The 15,452-nt window shown below is 42.0% G+C and overlaps 1 protein-coding gene across 1 annotated transcript in view; it reads right to left on the bottom strand.

The window, feature by feature from the left end:
* LOC103657298 (nebulin related anchoring protein) overlaps positions 1-15,452 on the bottom strand; it is a 69,400-nt gene that overhangs the window by 48,347 nt on the left and 5,601 nt on the right. Inside the window, exons 5-14 of the mRNA XM_040624430.1 lie at positions 12,804-12,908; positions 11,614-11,718; positions 10,992-11,096; positions 9,685-9,792; positions 9,322-9,420; positions 6,661-6,765; positions 5,547-5,663; positions 3,217-3,321; positions 1,639-1,746; positions 497-601 (exon numbers count right to left, since the gene is read on the bottom strand). Coding sequence (XP_040480364.1) covers positions 497-601; positions 1,639-1,746; positions 3,217-3,321; positions 5,547-5,663; positions 6,661-6,765; positions 9,322-9,420; positions 9,685-9,792; positions 10,992-11,096; positions 11,614-11,718; positions 12,804-12,908 — 1,062 coding nt within the window. The remainder of the gene's footprint in view (positions 1-496; positions 602-1,638; positions 1,747-3,216; positions 3,322-5,546; positions 5,664-6,660; positions 6,766-9,321; positions 9,421-9,684; positions 9,793-10,991; positions 11,097-11,613; positions 11,719-12,803; positions 12,909-15,452) is intronic.

The following is a 15,452-nucleotide window of genomic DNA, read 5'->3' as shown; positions in this document are numbered from 1 at the left end:
CCAAACTATAAATAAATAAAATCACCACCATAATAATGAAGAAATACGTATACTTTCCCAAGTGCTCCTGAGAAAAAAAATTAAGTCAACATTACCACTTCCTCTCAACTTACAGCCATTTTATTTTACTTCCTTTAGTCCCTCAACATAGGACACTCCAAAACTTTAAATTAAAAAAAAAAAAGAAAGAAAGCTCATCATTGCTAAGGAAGAATAATTTTAAAGGTGCCCAAAGGCAGACATATTCTACCAAATTCTAACTGAACTGCAGGTTATTTTCAAGATGAAACCAGAGTTGTCCCCACTTTACATGGAATCAAAGAGTTTCCAAACATGCATGAATGGACTTTCCTAGTGGAAGAGTTCCCCTTCTCAATCCCTTCCATCTGTTAGGAACTGTTGTACCTTGTTTCTTCCCATCTTACTACTTAAGAATCACTCCACAAGAGGAAGAGACAAGGGATAAAGCAGAAGATGCTCTTGGAGGGAGACTTACATCTTTCAAGGGAACCAGTTTCATTGTTGTTTGATAGGAAGGAGTGAGAGTGGCTGGGTAGTTGTAGTCTACAACGTCGTGTTTATAATCGGCCTTGTAGGCGATCTGAGACACAAAGGGAAAAAAAAGAAAGGAAAAAGAAAAAAGAAATAAGTCCCCACTTTCTTTTGACCTTGTTTGAATGTCATAGGAAATACTTAAAAAGTAACCAGAAATAAAATTAATTCAGTTTCATCACCTCCAAGGAAAATTAAATTATGTTCACACTTCGCCTTTAATTAATTTGAATTCTTCTTAATTAATCCAAAACTAGCTAACTTCCATCTGTAGCACATTTATTTTATCTTTCTTATTAATTGTGGAACCCCTTATAGTTTTTGTTAAAAAGAAACACTGGCACGTGGGTGTATGATGAAAGAGCTTCTTGGCTAACCCCCCAGAAAATAAACGAAAAGTTAAGAGTCTTCGGGGTATTTAAAATTTTTTTCCAAAGGTCAAATTTGACATTCTCAAGCAGAGGAAATTTGACATTTGTATGTTTTACTAATGAAATCAGTTCCTTTGAAGTGCCCTTTACCTCCAAGATTTACAACTTGGCATTTACAAACCTGTCAACTGAATTGACAAAGCCAAGGAGAGATAAAGAGATTCTGTGCTATGGGATCTGATCTATTTTGTTACCCCACTACCTTGACCAGTACTTGCCCATAGGTGGTCTTCAATGAACACTACAATTGCATAAATGAGTGAACCAATCAACCAACCAATCGACTCCAAATAAATCACAAACGCTTTGGGAAGTTGGAGGGATTTCAAATAAAAATTATGCTCATCCATTTCTCTTTATCTCTCAGAAACTGAATGTTTTTCTCACACTGGATCAAAGATAATAGATCTAAGTGCTCTTCAAGCCAGAGAAAGCTGAGATAAATAAATTGTAGCTTTTGAAAATTTTCAAGGGTTTTACCTAGCTTTGGTTATATTGGTTAATGTTTAGAAGCTTTTATGGGTCAATCTTTATACAACAGGACACTGACTTTTAAAAAGGAAGTTTGAAAAAGAGTCGGAGGAATTCTTTCTATCTCACCTCCCTCCACCCCAACAGGTCCCCAGACCGTTAGGCCCTTCAAAATTGGACTCACATTGCTTGCCAAGCTTCCAACCTTCATAGCATGGAGCGTCCGTCTGTCCATACCAACTCCTTCATAGTGGCCTCTCATGTGGTTCTGGTAATTTTCCTTATATTTATTCTACATGGAAACACGAAACTTTCAGTAAGACTTCTCCTCCCAACTTGTTGAAGATCAACTACTCATTTTAATGCACTAAATTGGAAATATAAATGATTAAATAGAACCTATTTAAGTAGTCAGTGTATCACTGAATAAAAAATAAGCCAAACCTTCTTTTAAGAAACCACTTAAATTTCAAGCAAGCACAAGAAGATGGAGGGAGACAGGCACATACACACAGAAACAAACCTAGGATCTGGTGAGAACAGACAGCACAAAACACACCCAATTTTCTTTTTAACATTTTCACTTGTAAATGTGTTAGATTTTTCCCGTGTGAAAACCTCCCATGAGCCGGGGGCTCTCCAATGGACAAGACGGATCATGCAGGCACGGGGTACCAAGACCCATGCTAGCGGCTGGTACAAATCACTGCATGCCATTACCTCCGCTTCTAATTATACGACGAATATAACCTGAGCTTTGCCAAATGCTGTGATTTTTTTACAGCACTAAACTGGTGGCTACTAAAACCACGGGAAGTAAGGATGTCGTGTCCCAAATGCAGCTTACCAAATGAAGGGAAAACCAAAACAGGATCCCAAAAAGTCATAAATAGGAAAATCTGGGTAGTTTCTAATGAAGTTGCATTAAAATCACCTACCCTGGGAGGCCACTGAATTTCTAGGCACTGAGATTATTTAAAGAAATACTATTGCCATGTACCAGACACAATTCTACTCAGTTCATCTCCACGAGTACTCCATGAGGAGGAAGGACTTATCATACATCCCCATTTTACACACAGACGAAGGGGCTCAGGGGGCTTAAACAACTTGCCCAAAGCCCAACACTTGACTAATTCTGGAGCCAGGTCTGTCAGCTCCAAAGCTGGTGCTCTTCACCCCTACATTTAGGCAAAATAAATTCCTCTCTGTGCCTTACAAAGTTCCTCGTGATCTTAAATTCTACTACAGTATGCAGCTCAGCAGAAATAAAATCACATCCTCTAGCATGGGTCCTTGATGTTCTCAAGGAAACGTCCCCAGAACGTCTCTGAGAATTTCCAAATTTGCAAATGCCATCTGTTCATCTGTAAAACGAGGAAAGCACATCTAGGTCCCCAGGTTAAAGGAGATCAGACATTAACTAAGAAGCGCAAAGTCGCATTGAGAGGGGATGTCGCATGCTCAGCCAGGCTCTCTCGCCAGCATTCACCCCCAGGAGCCCGACACTGCTGCACAGGAAGAACACAAGAGAAGAGGAGCTGCCATTAAGGAGTCAAGGTCAAGTGTGTGGTGGGGGATGGGACGGAATTCAACACTATGTGGACTACTCCCTGCAGGCAATCTTGACCAAAACTCTTAGGTATTTGTGCCTAAGAGGCCATGCTTCTCTGAGACACACATCACATAGACTGTCTCTTAAGAGACCTAGAAATTAGTTCATAAAAAAGCCCAAATAAATGCTTAGGTGTTAAAAACTCACATCGCTGGTGAACTTTGAGATCTTGCTCACGTTCCTGAATTGAGGCGTCTCACAGTAGTTGATACTGTGACCTTTACTACTTTCCAGGTCCTTCTTATATTCCACCTTGGAAACCAAAACACCAGATGCACAATAGAACCAAGCCCAAGCCACTCTTGAAAATGTCACCAGGACTTTACCAGGATATTTTTAGAAAACTTTCAACCCAACATTTAAAAATATCAGGCATAGGACACTCTAAGTTAACGGTACATGTTTTCCTTTTAAATAATAAATAAGTAAATCATCAGTTTGATTCTGAAAATTAAAGATATATAGTCCCTTTCAAGAGAAAATTCAGTAAGAGATCATACAGCCCAAAAAGTGGCAAAATGGGTTTTAGAAATCAGGATGACAGTTACTCTTGGGGGAAAGTGTCTGGGGGATCATGGGGGTATGTCTGAGTCATGTTCTGTTCCTTGGTCTGGGTGCTAGCTACATGGATGTGTCCACTTGCGGAAATCCCTCCCATTATGCACATATGGCTTGTACACTTCTCCATATGTATACTTCAATAAAATTTAACCAAAAAAGTTACTTGACATAGGAGTATAATAAATGAGACCACTCATAGATGCACAGAGCATCTTCTAATTTTAAACGGATTGGCTAGTTGAGCTCCCCTGGGTAGCTGGATGTAAGATTCAAGGTTATAGTTATTGAATAGGCCCCAAGTCATCCCCAGTAATCGGAGGAGGTAGCTGAAGGCTGATTACCACGAATAGAGCATGACTGGTTTGTCCTACTGGATAAACATAAGGGCAAAAAGAAATTGAAGATTCTCTTGTGACCTCTTACCAAAAAAAAAAAAAAATTATCATCCTGTCTTATAAAACATATGGTGGAAACATGCTTTTTAAAGTATGCAAGATGTATTATAATGCTCACAATCTGATAAGAAGTGAAAGAAGTATACCAAGCTATAAATATAGTTGAATTCTAATCTATAAATGTCTTTATATTCATGTACTTGTTTATAGTATCCTCACCTAGAAAAAGGCCAAAATGTTAACAGTGTTTTCCTGTGTGGTAAAACTGTACTTTCAGAGATCTGGTTCCAACTCTGTCCCTAAAAGTCTCTCTGAACCAGAATAAGACACTTTATTTTTCTAGACCTATGACAAAGTGAGGACCTAAAGATTGCCAAGGTCCCACCTAGATCTAACGTTCTGTGAATCAAGAGCAAAGTTTGGCAACTATGTGTCTCTGCTCTTGTGTGAAAGCAGCCAGAGACAATATGTAACCAAACATGATGTGGCTGTGTTCCAATAAAACTTTATTTACAAAACCAGGCTATAGGTCAAATTTGGCACTCAGGTCATAGTTGGCTGACCTCTGGCCTAGAGCATCAGAACCATCTCAAACATCTGTTTAAAATGCAGATTCAAAAAAAAAAAAAAAAAGAAAAGAAAGAAAGAAAGAAAAAAAGAAAATGCAGATTCCAAGACCTAGGCACCCATCAATTACTTCAAAATACATGAGCCTCTGGCAGAGATCAGGAAAATGTCACTCCTGGTGATTCTGAGCAGCCCAAAGTTAGAGGGCCACAGATTAAGGAATAGTTTGGGTTCAAAGATGACCTTTAGAGGTTAGGGAAGAAAAATATTTTAGGATACTTGAATATCTGCTTCTGAATTGCAGATAACTTGGTAGGGGAGTACTTTTAATAGCCCTCATTCTTCCTCTTGCAAGAGGTTGTTAACTCAAATGCCTTTACAGTCCAGAGAGGAAATGCCAAGGAGACGCTGCTGTGAGAGAAAGGACTGGAGGGCGTGATAAGGATTTGGGAGCTCGAGGGGTTATTTCCTTGCCAGAGTCCCAGCAATTCAAGAAATCTGAATCACCAGGTCGACCAAACAAAACACACCGTCCTGTGGCCAGTCCAGCCTCCAAGCTCCGGGAATTCACAGGACACACAGTTTCTGGGAAACCCTACCCCAATAATAAGAGAATGAGAGAGGTTCCATGTGGGAAACACTTTCTGATCTTTTGATTTCCACTCTGTATGAATGACGTATTGTCACAGAGGCTGGCTAGGGCAGTAAACTAAACTAAAAATCTGCTGCCTAAAACTTCGGGATATCTACAGCCCTGTGAGAATTTGAGAAGAAACTTCTGAACCCTTGGAGAAACTTAATTTGTTTAATTTGTTTGATTCTAGGCTCTCTTGAGAGTTGCTTTTCTTTACTGCCCATTTGTTCCCTGGGAACTGGTGACCGTGTGTAGTTCCCGCGGCATTGCACATAGTTTTTCACGCTGGGGTTGCCCCGTCTGCGGTCCCCCGTACGCACCTCGCTCACAAGCTTGTTCACGCTCTGGGCCCGCTTGAGAACCAAGTTGTCTTGGGCTGGGAGGGAGTGATAATGTGCAGGGCCTTTCATCTTATTGAAGTCCCGCCTGTATTTTATCTGAAAGAAGCATACAAAAAGGGCCCAGAGTTGTTGTTTTCATGCTCCGTGAGAGAAATTACTCCAAAATGACCCCGCATTTAATGTCAGGATTTACTGAAGAGAATTTTCTGAAGGGAAAAAAAAAAATCACATGGGCTTTTTTTTTTTTTCCTCCATGAAATCCATAAACCACTCAGTCCCTTTTGTATTAAAGTTTTACCGGCCCTTTTCACACTTGGTGTACTTTATTCTCTAATTCTGCATGAAGAAACGTCTTGAATCAAGCATGCCAAAAGGTGTAATTCCAAATCTAGTCTGCCCATGGTTCCAACATCTTTTCTCATCTAACCTGCTAATGAGGGGCAAAGTGAATTATGTGTTTTACTTCCCCTCTTGGGTCAAGAATGCACTGTGCTGGGCAAATGGGTATAATTGAATAGCACAGAGCAAAGGAGAAGGGCAAAGGGGGTGTGAAACTCATGCGTGGCTTCTAACTATATATAGAACAAGCTCGAGCTGGCCTGTTAGATCTATGCGTGCACACCACTCGGCCGAGGTTAATTATAGCCTATCTTTCAAGGACCGCCAGCTGGTCAGCATTCTGCAAATAAAAATCATTTTATCCACTGGGTTATTCCCAGTTTGATAATCATATGACCTGCTTTAATCAGCTGTTCCCCTAAAGTGCTAGATTTCTAGATGGCTTATTTTGCGAAGACTCTCCTAATCCCAGCTAATCTGGCTGGACCAGCATCTGCACTTGCTTGAACTCACCTAAAGTGAGTTTCACCGTTTGTTGGTGTCACGCTCCTCTGAAGCAGATAAATGTGACCGAACAGTTTGAATGAAAGAAGGAGATGTCAGAAATTTGGAGAGAAATTGGGGGCTAACATTTTACTCTGGCTCAGCTCTAAATCAATTGATCTGCGTGTAGGCTTCGCGTAAGCCCCGTCTTCAAAGTCTCATTTCTCCTCTGCTTGGGAGGCTCTGCGGGCTGTCCCAGTGTGGTACTCACATCACTAGCGAGTTCGTTGGCCTTCTTGGCATTCTGATACGCTGGGGTGATCATGGCGGGAAAGCTGCCTTTTCCTCTGTGCTCCTGATAGTTCTCCAAGTAACCCTGCTGGGCCAATCGAAAATTTCCATCAGTGATGCTCCCCTCCCTGAATGGATAGGGGGTTGGAAATGAACTCTCCTAGAGCCTGTTCCAGACATTCTACAAGTCTCCTAGACCCATGGATTATGAAGTACGCATCTCATATCTGACACCAGGGAGGTCCCTCTGCCTTCCAGTCATCTCAAATGCTGCCTTTCTTGGGCCCATTGGCAGATCTATGCAAAGAAACCCATTAACATCCCAGATACTGTTTTCTCAGCGATGTATGATATTTGCCAAAAAGAAATGCATTTTATAACTATTTGAATTTTTTGTATTTGGGGGGAAATTTCAAATTGCCCTAAGAGACTCTAAATGGGACTAAATGTATATTTCAGACAATTATCATCCAAGCCTGTTTCTTCCTTCCTCTTCCCCACACCACCCACCCATTCCCACAAAAGAAAACCTTCTCTCTCATGGAACTGTCATGATGTCAGTAGCATAAACCTTTCCTGGTAGGGGGATGTACCCTGTCTGATTCTACCTTCTCTCTGGGAAACTCTTCCCTCATTTCCAGTCCTGCCCCAGGCAGAATCGGCTGCTTCCTCATCTGTGCTCCCACCAATCTGAAACAGCCTTACATGCCCCCTCAGGCTCATGACTCCGTCTCCCTCCAGCTTCCTCCAAGGCAAGGACCTGCCCCGCTCCCGCACCAGGGTCGGAGTCTGGCACACACATTTTCTTAAACAAAACAGTTGGGTCAAATTAGAAAGTCTAGGCTTCCCCTTTATCCAGTAATGACAATTGTTTAGCCTGAGTGCTCCTTTATGTTTGGTTGCCAAAATGTTCTGGGCGGAATGCAACGAGTAAAAAAGTTAAGCTAAAATAAAATAATAATAATGAAGGCTCCCAAATTCTTTGGTAATCCCCTTTTGCCCTTTCTGCTCTATGGGTGGGGGCTGGCTTGTAGCTTTATTTTAACTTCTCTGCTTATATGTATCTATGTTGGGTGTGTAAATCTTTTAGTGAGACACTCAATCCTGCTGGGGAATTCACTAGTTACAAACAATAAGGCGATTACATGATATAGTCCATTGACCTAAAAAAACAGTTATTCGTGAAGAGGAAGAATGAATTGTTTGGCATTTTAGGCACTACAGATATGTATAGTTTATCTGACTGTCTGTCTGCTTCTCTCTCACTCCCTCCTACTCATGCGTGGCGGGTCCTGCTAAATCACACAAGGAAATGCCACACAAGGCTGATCCTCTCGACAGTTGTTGGCGGTGCTATCAAAAGACACCCACTTTGATTCTTAGATTTGTTATTAGCACGACCGGAAACTTCAGCCAAGATGTCCTAATAAGCAAGAACGAACTACGACGCCGTGAGGTTACGTCTCATCGATGTGTATAGATATGTCTAGACACGCTCATGCCTTGGCAGAAAAGCACTGGCCACACTTAGAACAAAATATTTTCTGCCAAATATAGGAATCAAATATTTTTTAAAGTGATTTTTAAAAGTTATCTTCTCTACAATAGATTTAAACCATGAAACCCATAAAAACATAATTTCATTGAGTTTAAAACCCTGAAGCCATTTAAGCAACTTATAGAATTTAACAAAATGGACTTTTTCATTTAAGACTGAACACTGTTGCTCAGATAGACATTTGCAAAGGGGTCACACCTCATCTTCACACACATCCCAAGTCTTACATGAGTGTCTCCCTAGACACTCTCCTAAAGAAAAGAAACAACTTGTTTCCTTTCATAAATTATGTATGTTGAATAAATCATGTATGTCGTAGAATCTAACCACTGATAAAAAAAATTCAAACAACTCTCCAATTAATTTTAAAAAATCAACTAAGCCCACTGAACGTACTCTTCCAGTACACGCACTTAGCCTTCCAATATTCTTTACTTCCAACTGTGAAAAGATAATGTTCCCTTTCTCTCCTACACCTGTTCAGCATGAGAAAATATGGGGGGATGTACAAATAAAAATTAGCTTCTCATTATCATCTCAACCTTTTTATGCCCTGTCACTAGGTAGTTCACGTGAGAAGTGAAATTGGGGAAAAGATTTGCGTTCTCTGGCAAACTGCTTCATCTAGCAACCTAGACCAGATATGTACTTTCTAAGAAACGAGCCCTGCTACTCAGTGAAGTGCCCAATATTCTTCCAGAAGTGCATTTGGATCCCTTTCGAGCTCATACAGCGATGAGAGAAAACTAGCCAGTCTTAGGCTTTGGGACCATTCTTCAATGAAGAGGTGAGAATGCTTTATTCTTGGCAAATTCACCATCTTGATAGCGGTTCTTTATTTTAAAAAAAGAAAAGAAAAAGTGCTTAGAAACTGTTTTCCTACGTGGATCAAGCTGAGCCCAGTGTAATTGTCGTTACTTTCTGACTTAGAAAAATCCACCTTTCGTAAATAGGGCTAGATAAACCACAGCCCAACCCCTGATTTAAGAGCCATCAGTTGGGTGATAGGCCAGTGGGCTACTGACACACCAAGAACTGACCATCAGAAAGGGCAGGCTCCCAGGGAGTGATTTCATCCCCTACCTGGCCATACTGGTCCATGCATTCCCTTGTGCCTGCAGCTCCAGCAGCCGGACTAGCCATTCCCTTCATTTCTCTTTGATATTGTTGATGGTACCTCACCTAAATGAAGGGAAAGGACAAGCCTGGTGAATTTCACCTTCTATGCACAGAAGCCAGAAGAGTAAAAACGAACATCTGGTGGAATGTTCTCTTTCTGCTTGGGTCCAGGAAGTGCGTCTTAGGCATAAAAGTAAAACCGATTCAAAACTGTGAAGGAAAGCTACTCCCTGGACCATGGTGCATGCAAAAGCAGACAGGAAGTTGTACTCGCCAGGCCCGTGTAACTTCCTCCCCTACCACGAATACACTGTCATGGACACTCACATCACTGGCCAGCTCATTGGCTCTCTTGGCTATCTGATAAGCAGGTGTGATCATAGCAGGAAAACTGCCTTTCCCTCTCTGCTGTTCATAGTCTTCTGTGTATCTCACCTGGAACATGAAAAAAGAAAATGAATTTCATGCCACAATCCCACGATATACCAGGCTGTCTGATGAGAAGCCCTGCCACGGGCTTGCATGATGCCCTCACATCACCCTGTCACAGCCCCTGTGGCATCATCATTGGCTTATGGCTTGATGGACCACATGCATCTTCTTTACCTTTTTACTTCCCAAAACCCAGCACAGAGCCTGTTATATGGAGACACTCAATGCAGAATTCAACACATACTTTTGAAGCATGGGCTGTGGGCCAGGTGGTGGGGCTAGGCAGAGGAAGAAGGCTTTTGCCCTCAAGGAGCCACCAGTCTAGTCTAGGAGACAAAAGAGGCTTCTCAACCCAAGGCAAATGGAAGCCACTCGTTAAGCTGAACCTGGATTTGTGCTTACAGTTCCCACTTAGAAGAAGACTAAGTTCTTGGTCTTATTATGCTAGGGAACAAGTGGGCTATGAAAAGGCAAATAGAAATTCCTTAGAAGTTATGTTCTAGGGGCGCCTGGGTAGTGCAGTGGTTAAGCGTCTGCCTTCGGCTCAGGGCGTGATCCCAGTGTTCTGGGTTCGAGCCCCACATCAGGCTCCTCCACTGGGAGCCTGCTTCTTCCTCTCCCACTTCCCCTGCTTGTGTTCCCTCTCTCGCTGGCTGTCTCTCTCTGTCAAATAAATAAATAAAATCTTTAAAAAAAAAAAAAGAAGTTATGTTCTATAATTTGCAGCGACAAGGACTAAATTTTTTCAGATTAATCACATACATCTGATTTGTGACTGATACTAAGTTTTCTCTCTAAGGAAGAGTTTTCACAAGGTCTGTGCTGGCTGACTTATCTGACTTGACCATTTTTTTTTTTAAGATTTTATTTATTTATTTGTTTGACACAGAGACAGCCAGTGAGAGAGACAGCCAATGAGAGAGAGAAAAGCAGGGGGAGTGGGAGAGGAAGAAGCAGGCTCCCAGCAGAGGAGCCTGATGTGGGGCTCGATCCCAGAGTGCCGGGATCACGCCCTGAGCCAAAGGCAGACGCTTAACAACTGAGCCACCCAGGCGCCCCTGACTTGACCATTCTTGACCTTAGAAAGTTCTCCCTGGCTCCCATGTGGGACCAAGAGGCCTCCTCCATTCTTCTTCCCGCCACCTCCAAGGAAGGAAGGAAAGGAAAATCTTAAAGGCCTCTAGGCCTCCATCATTTCTTACATCACTTTGAAGCTGTCCCCCTGCCTTGGCCCGTAGCAGCTCAGGGGTATCCGCCACCGTGGTGAACCTGGAGACACGCTCATCATGCCCTCTCTTGTATTCCACCTGATGAAGAGACAGCATGGAGTCAAGGTCATACCCACCAGCCTTTGTGAGAACCCTTCCTTGCAGCTGTCCTGAAGCTATACCATCAGGCTAGACTCAACACAAGCCTATAGCCCATTCTTTAGTGCTGGCTTCATAAGCTCCTCTTCAGAAAGCATCAGTGTTACTGTGTCAGGTGCAGGAGAATGGTCCTAGGCAAAAAGCTTGGTTCTTCCTCAGAAGGACATGCCATCCACTTACTAAGAATCAGTGTCTGAACTGTTAAAGTGACCTCGAGAAATTATTTGGTCCAGTTTTGGAGGAGCTAGCTGGTCTCTCCATTTGCTAGATATGGCCCAATCAAGGCACAGAGGATAACAGATAGGGAAGACATAAGAGCACAGTTTTTTCCATAATCCCATACTAATGACACCTACTGTCCATAAGCACTCCCTTACTGGTTTTTATTTGAATCCTAGAATTTCATTAGTGACAAAAATTAGCATAATCTAAGGTGAATAAGCACTGGGACGCTCACTTGGCTGGCCAGCTGGTTGGCTTTCTTGGCTCTTTGATAAGCAGGCGTGATCATGGCTGGAAAGCTCCCCTTGCCTCTCTGTTGCTCATAGTTTTCTGTATACTCCTGCTGGTCAGAGTCAACGTCAGCACGAGAACCAATATGGTATCAGATAAGAACAAATAAAATTATAATTGCAAGCATCATCAGAACCAATGCAACTGGATTTATAAGGTAGTTGGAAACCATTTCAATCACCTGGAGTAAATTCGAAAATGTTATTCCACTGGTGATTTGAATAACACATTCGACACTGAAAAAATCCTATTTCCCAGGTCAAAGGGATTCCCCTTCAGGGCTTATGTCAAATTATGTGGAACTTGGCCCAACCCAAGGGACCCAAAGAGAGCACAACCCCTTTGACTCAAAGGCTTGTATGATAATGCAGCAGTTAATGTGTGGGAGACTTTTCTGTAACTCATCGGCTAGAATTAGTCCTACAGCATTGAGAGTAAAATGTTAGGTTTCCCTTCTTACTTTTTGAGTACCTCTGATGATTAGTTCTCCTAATGAGACATGGCCCCTAGTTTTTGTGTCTCTGTTTTCTTTCCATCTGCTAAAGGCAAAGTCACTAAAGACTGACGATAGTTTCAAGTGGTTTCTTCAAAGGGCAAGTGCCTTGAGTGTGTGGAGAGGACCAGAAGGTACCATGAGCAAATCGCTAAGGATTTCCATAATCTGGGTCAAAACTGCCTTTACTACATGAAAATCTACTAAAATCCCGTTACAGTGCTGGGAGGACAGAAGTCTAAAATGGGCCATCAGGGCTGGTCTCTTCTGGAGGCTCTAGAGGAGACTCCATTTCTTTACCTTTTCTAGAGGCTTTCTAGTGTATGGCTCCCAATGGTTTGGACCTCTGCTTCTGTTATCACATCACCTTGTCTCTGACTCTGACCCTCTTGCCTTCCTCCTTATAAGACCCCTTGTGATTACGTTCATCTACCCTAATAATCCAGGGTAATGTTCCTATCTCAAGATCCTTAACTTAATCATATTAGCAAAGTCCCCTTGGCCAGGTATTGTAATGGTTACACAGTTCCGGGGATCGGGACATGGTAATCTTTGGGGGAGGGGCCAATAGTCTGTCTACCACAATCTTAATATAAAGAAACATTCAAATTAATTGCTAGAATAAGTTCTAGGGCCCTTACCTCACCAAGAGACTTTCGGGACTCAACCATCCTTACGATTTCGGGGTCTGGCAGAGCTCCTGGGCACCAAGCATTCCCTTCCCCATATCCAGTCCAATAGCCTCTCTATAAAGGAAACACTCAAATGAATAAACACATACCCCACACATTTGGTTGGTAAGACCTACCCCCACCCACTTAGCAACGCTCACATACACTGTCAACATAAGAGAAATTCTCTAAAAACTATAAAATCCTACTACATACAGTGGGTCTCAACTAAGAAAAATGTTCAATTTTTTCACCTAGAAAATAATCTAATATCCTAAAAAAATTGAACTTTCTGAGATTCACTTATATTCTAGAAGGGTTTCAAATGTAACTTAGCATTTCTTTGCTCATCTCTGTCCCTAGATTGACAGGCGATGCGAGATTAACCAGCATGATTCAGACATGCTGCAAAAACTTACTACTTGTCATGTGCTTAATATTGGGATAAGCAATTAATACTGGGAACAGAAAAGCCAAAAAAAGGAAGACAGTTTCTTATTTAAGATATCTGTGGCCTATACAGGAGATGAAACCAACATAGGAAACAAGTAGTGATTAGAAAATGTCTGTGTGCTTAAGTGTGCTGTATTGATGATAAACACAAGGTTTTGAGAAGCAATCTGTATGCAATGGGCCCCATTCTGGATAAGAAGATGGAACCTGAGCTGGACCTCCAAGGCTGAGATCAGTTAACAGGGACAAAAGGAGAAAGAAGGACATCCATTCTAGATGGTCAGTTCCATGAAGGCAGGGATTTTCATCAGTTTTGTTCACTGATGTATTCTAACAGCCTGGAACAGTGCCTGGCACATAATTGATTCAATAAGCGTTTGTTGAGTAAATTCCTGGAGTGAGGACTACCATGAATAAAAGCATAAAGGCAATGATGGGTTTTGCGGGAAAGACTATGAGGAGATGGGTTTGATTGGAATTGAGGGGGAGAGATAGAGAGCCAAGTGGTTTGGAAGTGGGGGCAAACTGGACAGGTTGGGTAGAACCATGTTTTGGAGATCTGGAAAGACAGATAATTCATACATGAAAATATGCTCAATCATACTAGCAATCAGGGAAATTCAACTTAAAACAACATGATAGAAATTATCAAAAACTTTTATCTGGTAATACCAAATATTGGTGAGAGTGTGGAGGAATAAGTATTCCCATCCTCTGCCCAGAAGAGCATCAAATGCACAGCCATTTCAGAGCGCAATTTGACAGTGGCCATGGAAATTAAAAAGGCGTGCACCCTTTGACCTAGCAACCTCATTTTTCATTATCTATTCTAGAGAAACACTCACTTGTGTCCAAAAGAAGTCACACACAAGGGTCTCCATTACAAATTCATAATAGGAAAAAAATTGGAAAGAACCCTGCCCATCAATAGAAGAACATGATACGTCCATTCTTAATGGTTGCACTCATGATACACCCATCCACAATAACTTAAAAGGAGGTTGACACAGAAATAGCTCCAAGATATTTGTTGATTGAAAAGTACAAGTTGCAGGGACGCCTGGGTGGCACAGCGGTTAAGCGCCTGCCTTCGGCTCAGGGCGTGATCCCGGCGTTATGGGATCAAGCCCCACATCAGGCTCCTCCACTATGAGCCTGCTTCTTCCTCTCCCACTTCCCCTGCTTGTGTTCCCTCTCTCGCTGGCTATCTCTGTTAAATAAATAAATAAAATCTTTAAAAAAAAAAAAAGAAAAGTACAAGTTGCAAAACAAGGCTCTTTCATGGAAAAACTTACACATCCCAATAGAAATACACATATATAATTTCAGTGAAAATAATGGCTAATATTTATTGTGCCTACCATTGTTCTAAGATCTTTACATTTATACACTCTTTTAATCTTCACAATAGTTCTGTGAATCAGGAATTGTCAGAAGTTCAGTTTATAGATGAGAAAGCCAAAGAAAAGAATGATTAAATGATTCATCAAAGGCCCCTCAGTACGTGGCAGTGGTCGTATCCAAACGGGAGTACTGAGAAATAAATTACATAGATACATATTTGTAAATAAGCAAAGTATGAAAGAATACCCGCGAGACTAATGGCGACAGGTACCTCTGCAGAGGGACTGATTGGACACAGTGCACAAGGGGTCAGCTTTGTACTTTGGATTTTTTTTTTTTTTACAATGGGGAAAACACAAGTATTATGAGTATAATGAAAAATAAATGGCTGAGGAATTTTGAAATGATGAGACTCTCCCTAGTGAGCATAAATGCTCAGGTGGTAGGAAGAGTAAGTTAGGGCCATCTAGGAAGCTGCGTGTGACCAATGTCACTCGACAGGCTGGACAGAGGCAAAGCCAGAAGAGAGGAGGCCATTCGGGAAGCCCTGACAAAGGTCCAAGCAGGAAATGACGTGTATCAGAGCAGGGACAGTGAAATGCAGGGCAAGGGGCAGAGCTGAGGGAAGTAGCAGAGGGAGGAAGGGCAGCCGTGGTCTCCAGCCTGGGTGGTTGTTCCCAGGGACAGAAACACAGTGGTTGGAAGGGACAAACTGACTAGTGAGTTTGGACTGGAAGCAGATACAGTGGAGATGACCCCACGACACACTGGGGAATGTCTTCTGTAGAGTGCTGGAATCACAAATTGGGTGAACGAAAGCCG

Source organism: Ursus maritimus, unplaced genomic scaffold (genome assembly GCF_017311325.1).
Source record: "Ursus maritimus isolate PB19 unplaced genomic scaffold, ASM1731132v1 scaffold_7, whole genome shotgun sequence".
NCBI classification, from domain to species: Eukaryota; Metazoa; Chordata; class Mammalia; order Carnivora; family Ursidae; genus Ursus; species Ursus maritimus.
The sequence above is the reverse complement of the archived record's forward strand: the minus strand, read 5'-3'. Positions and strand labels throughout refer to the sequence as shown.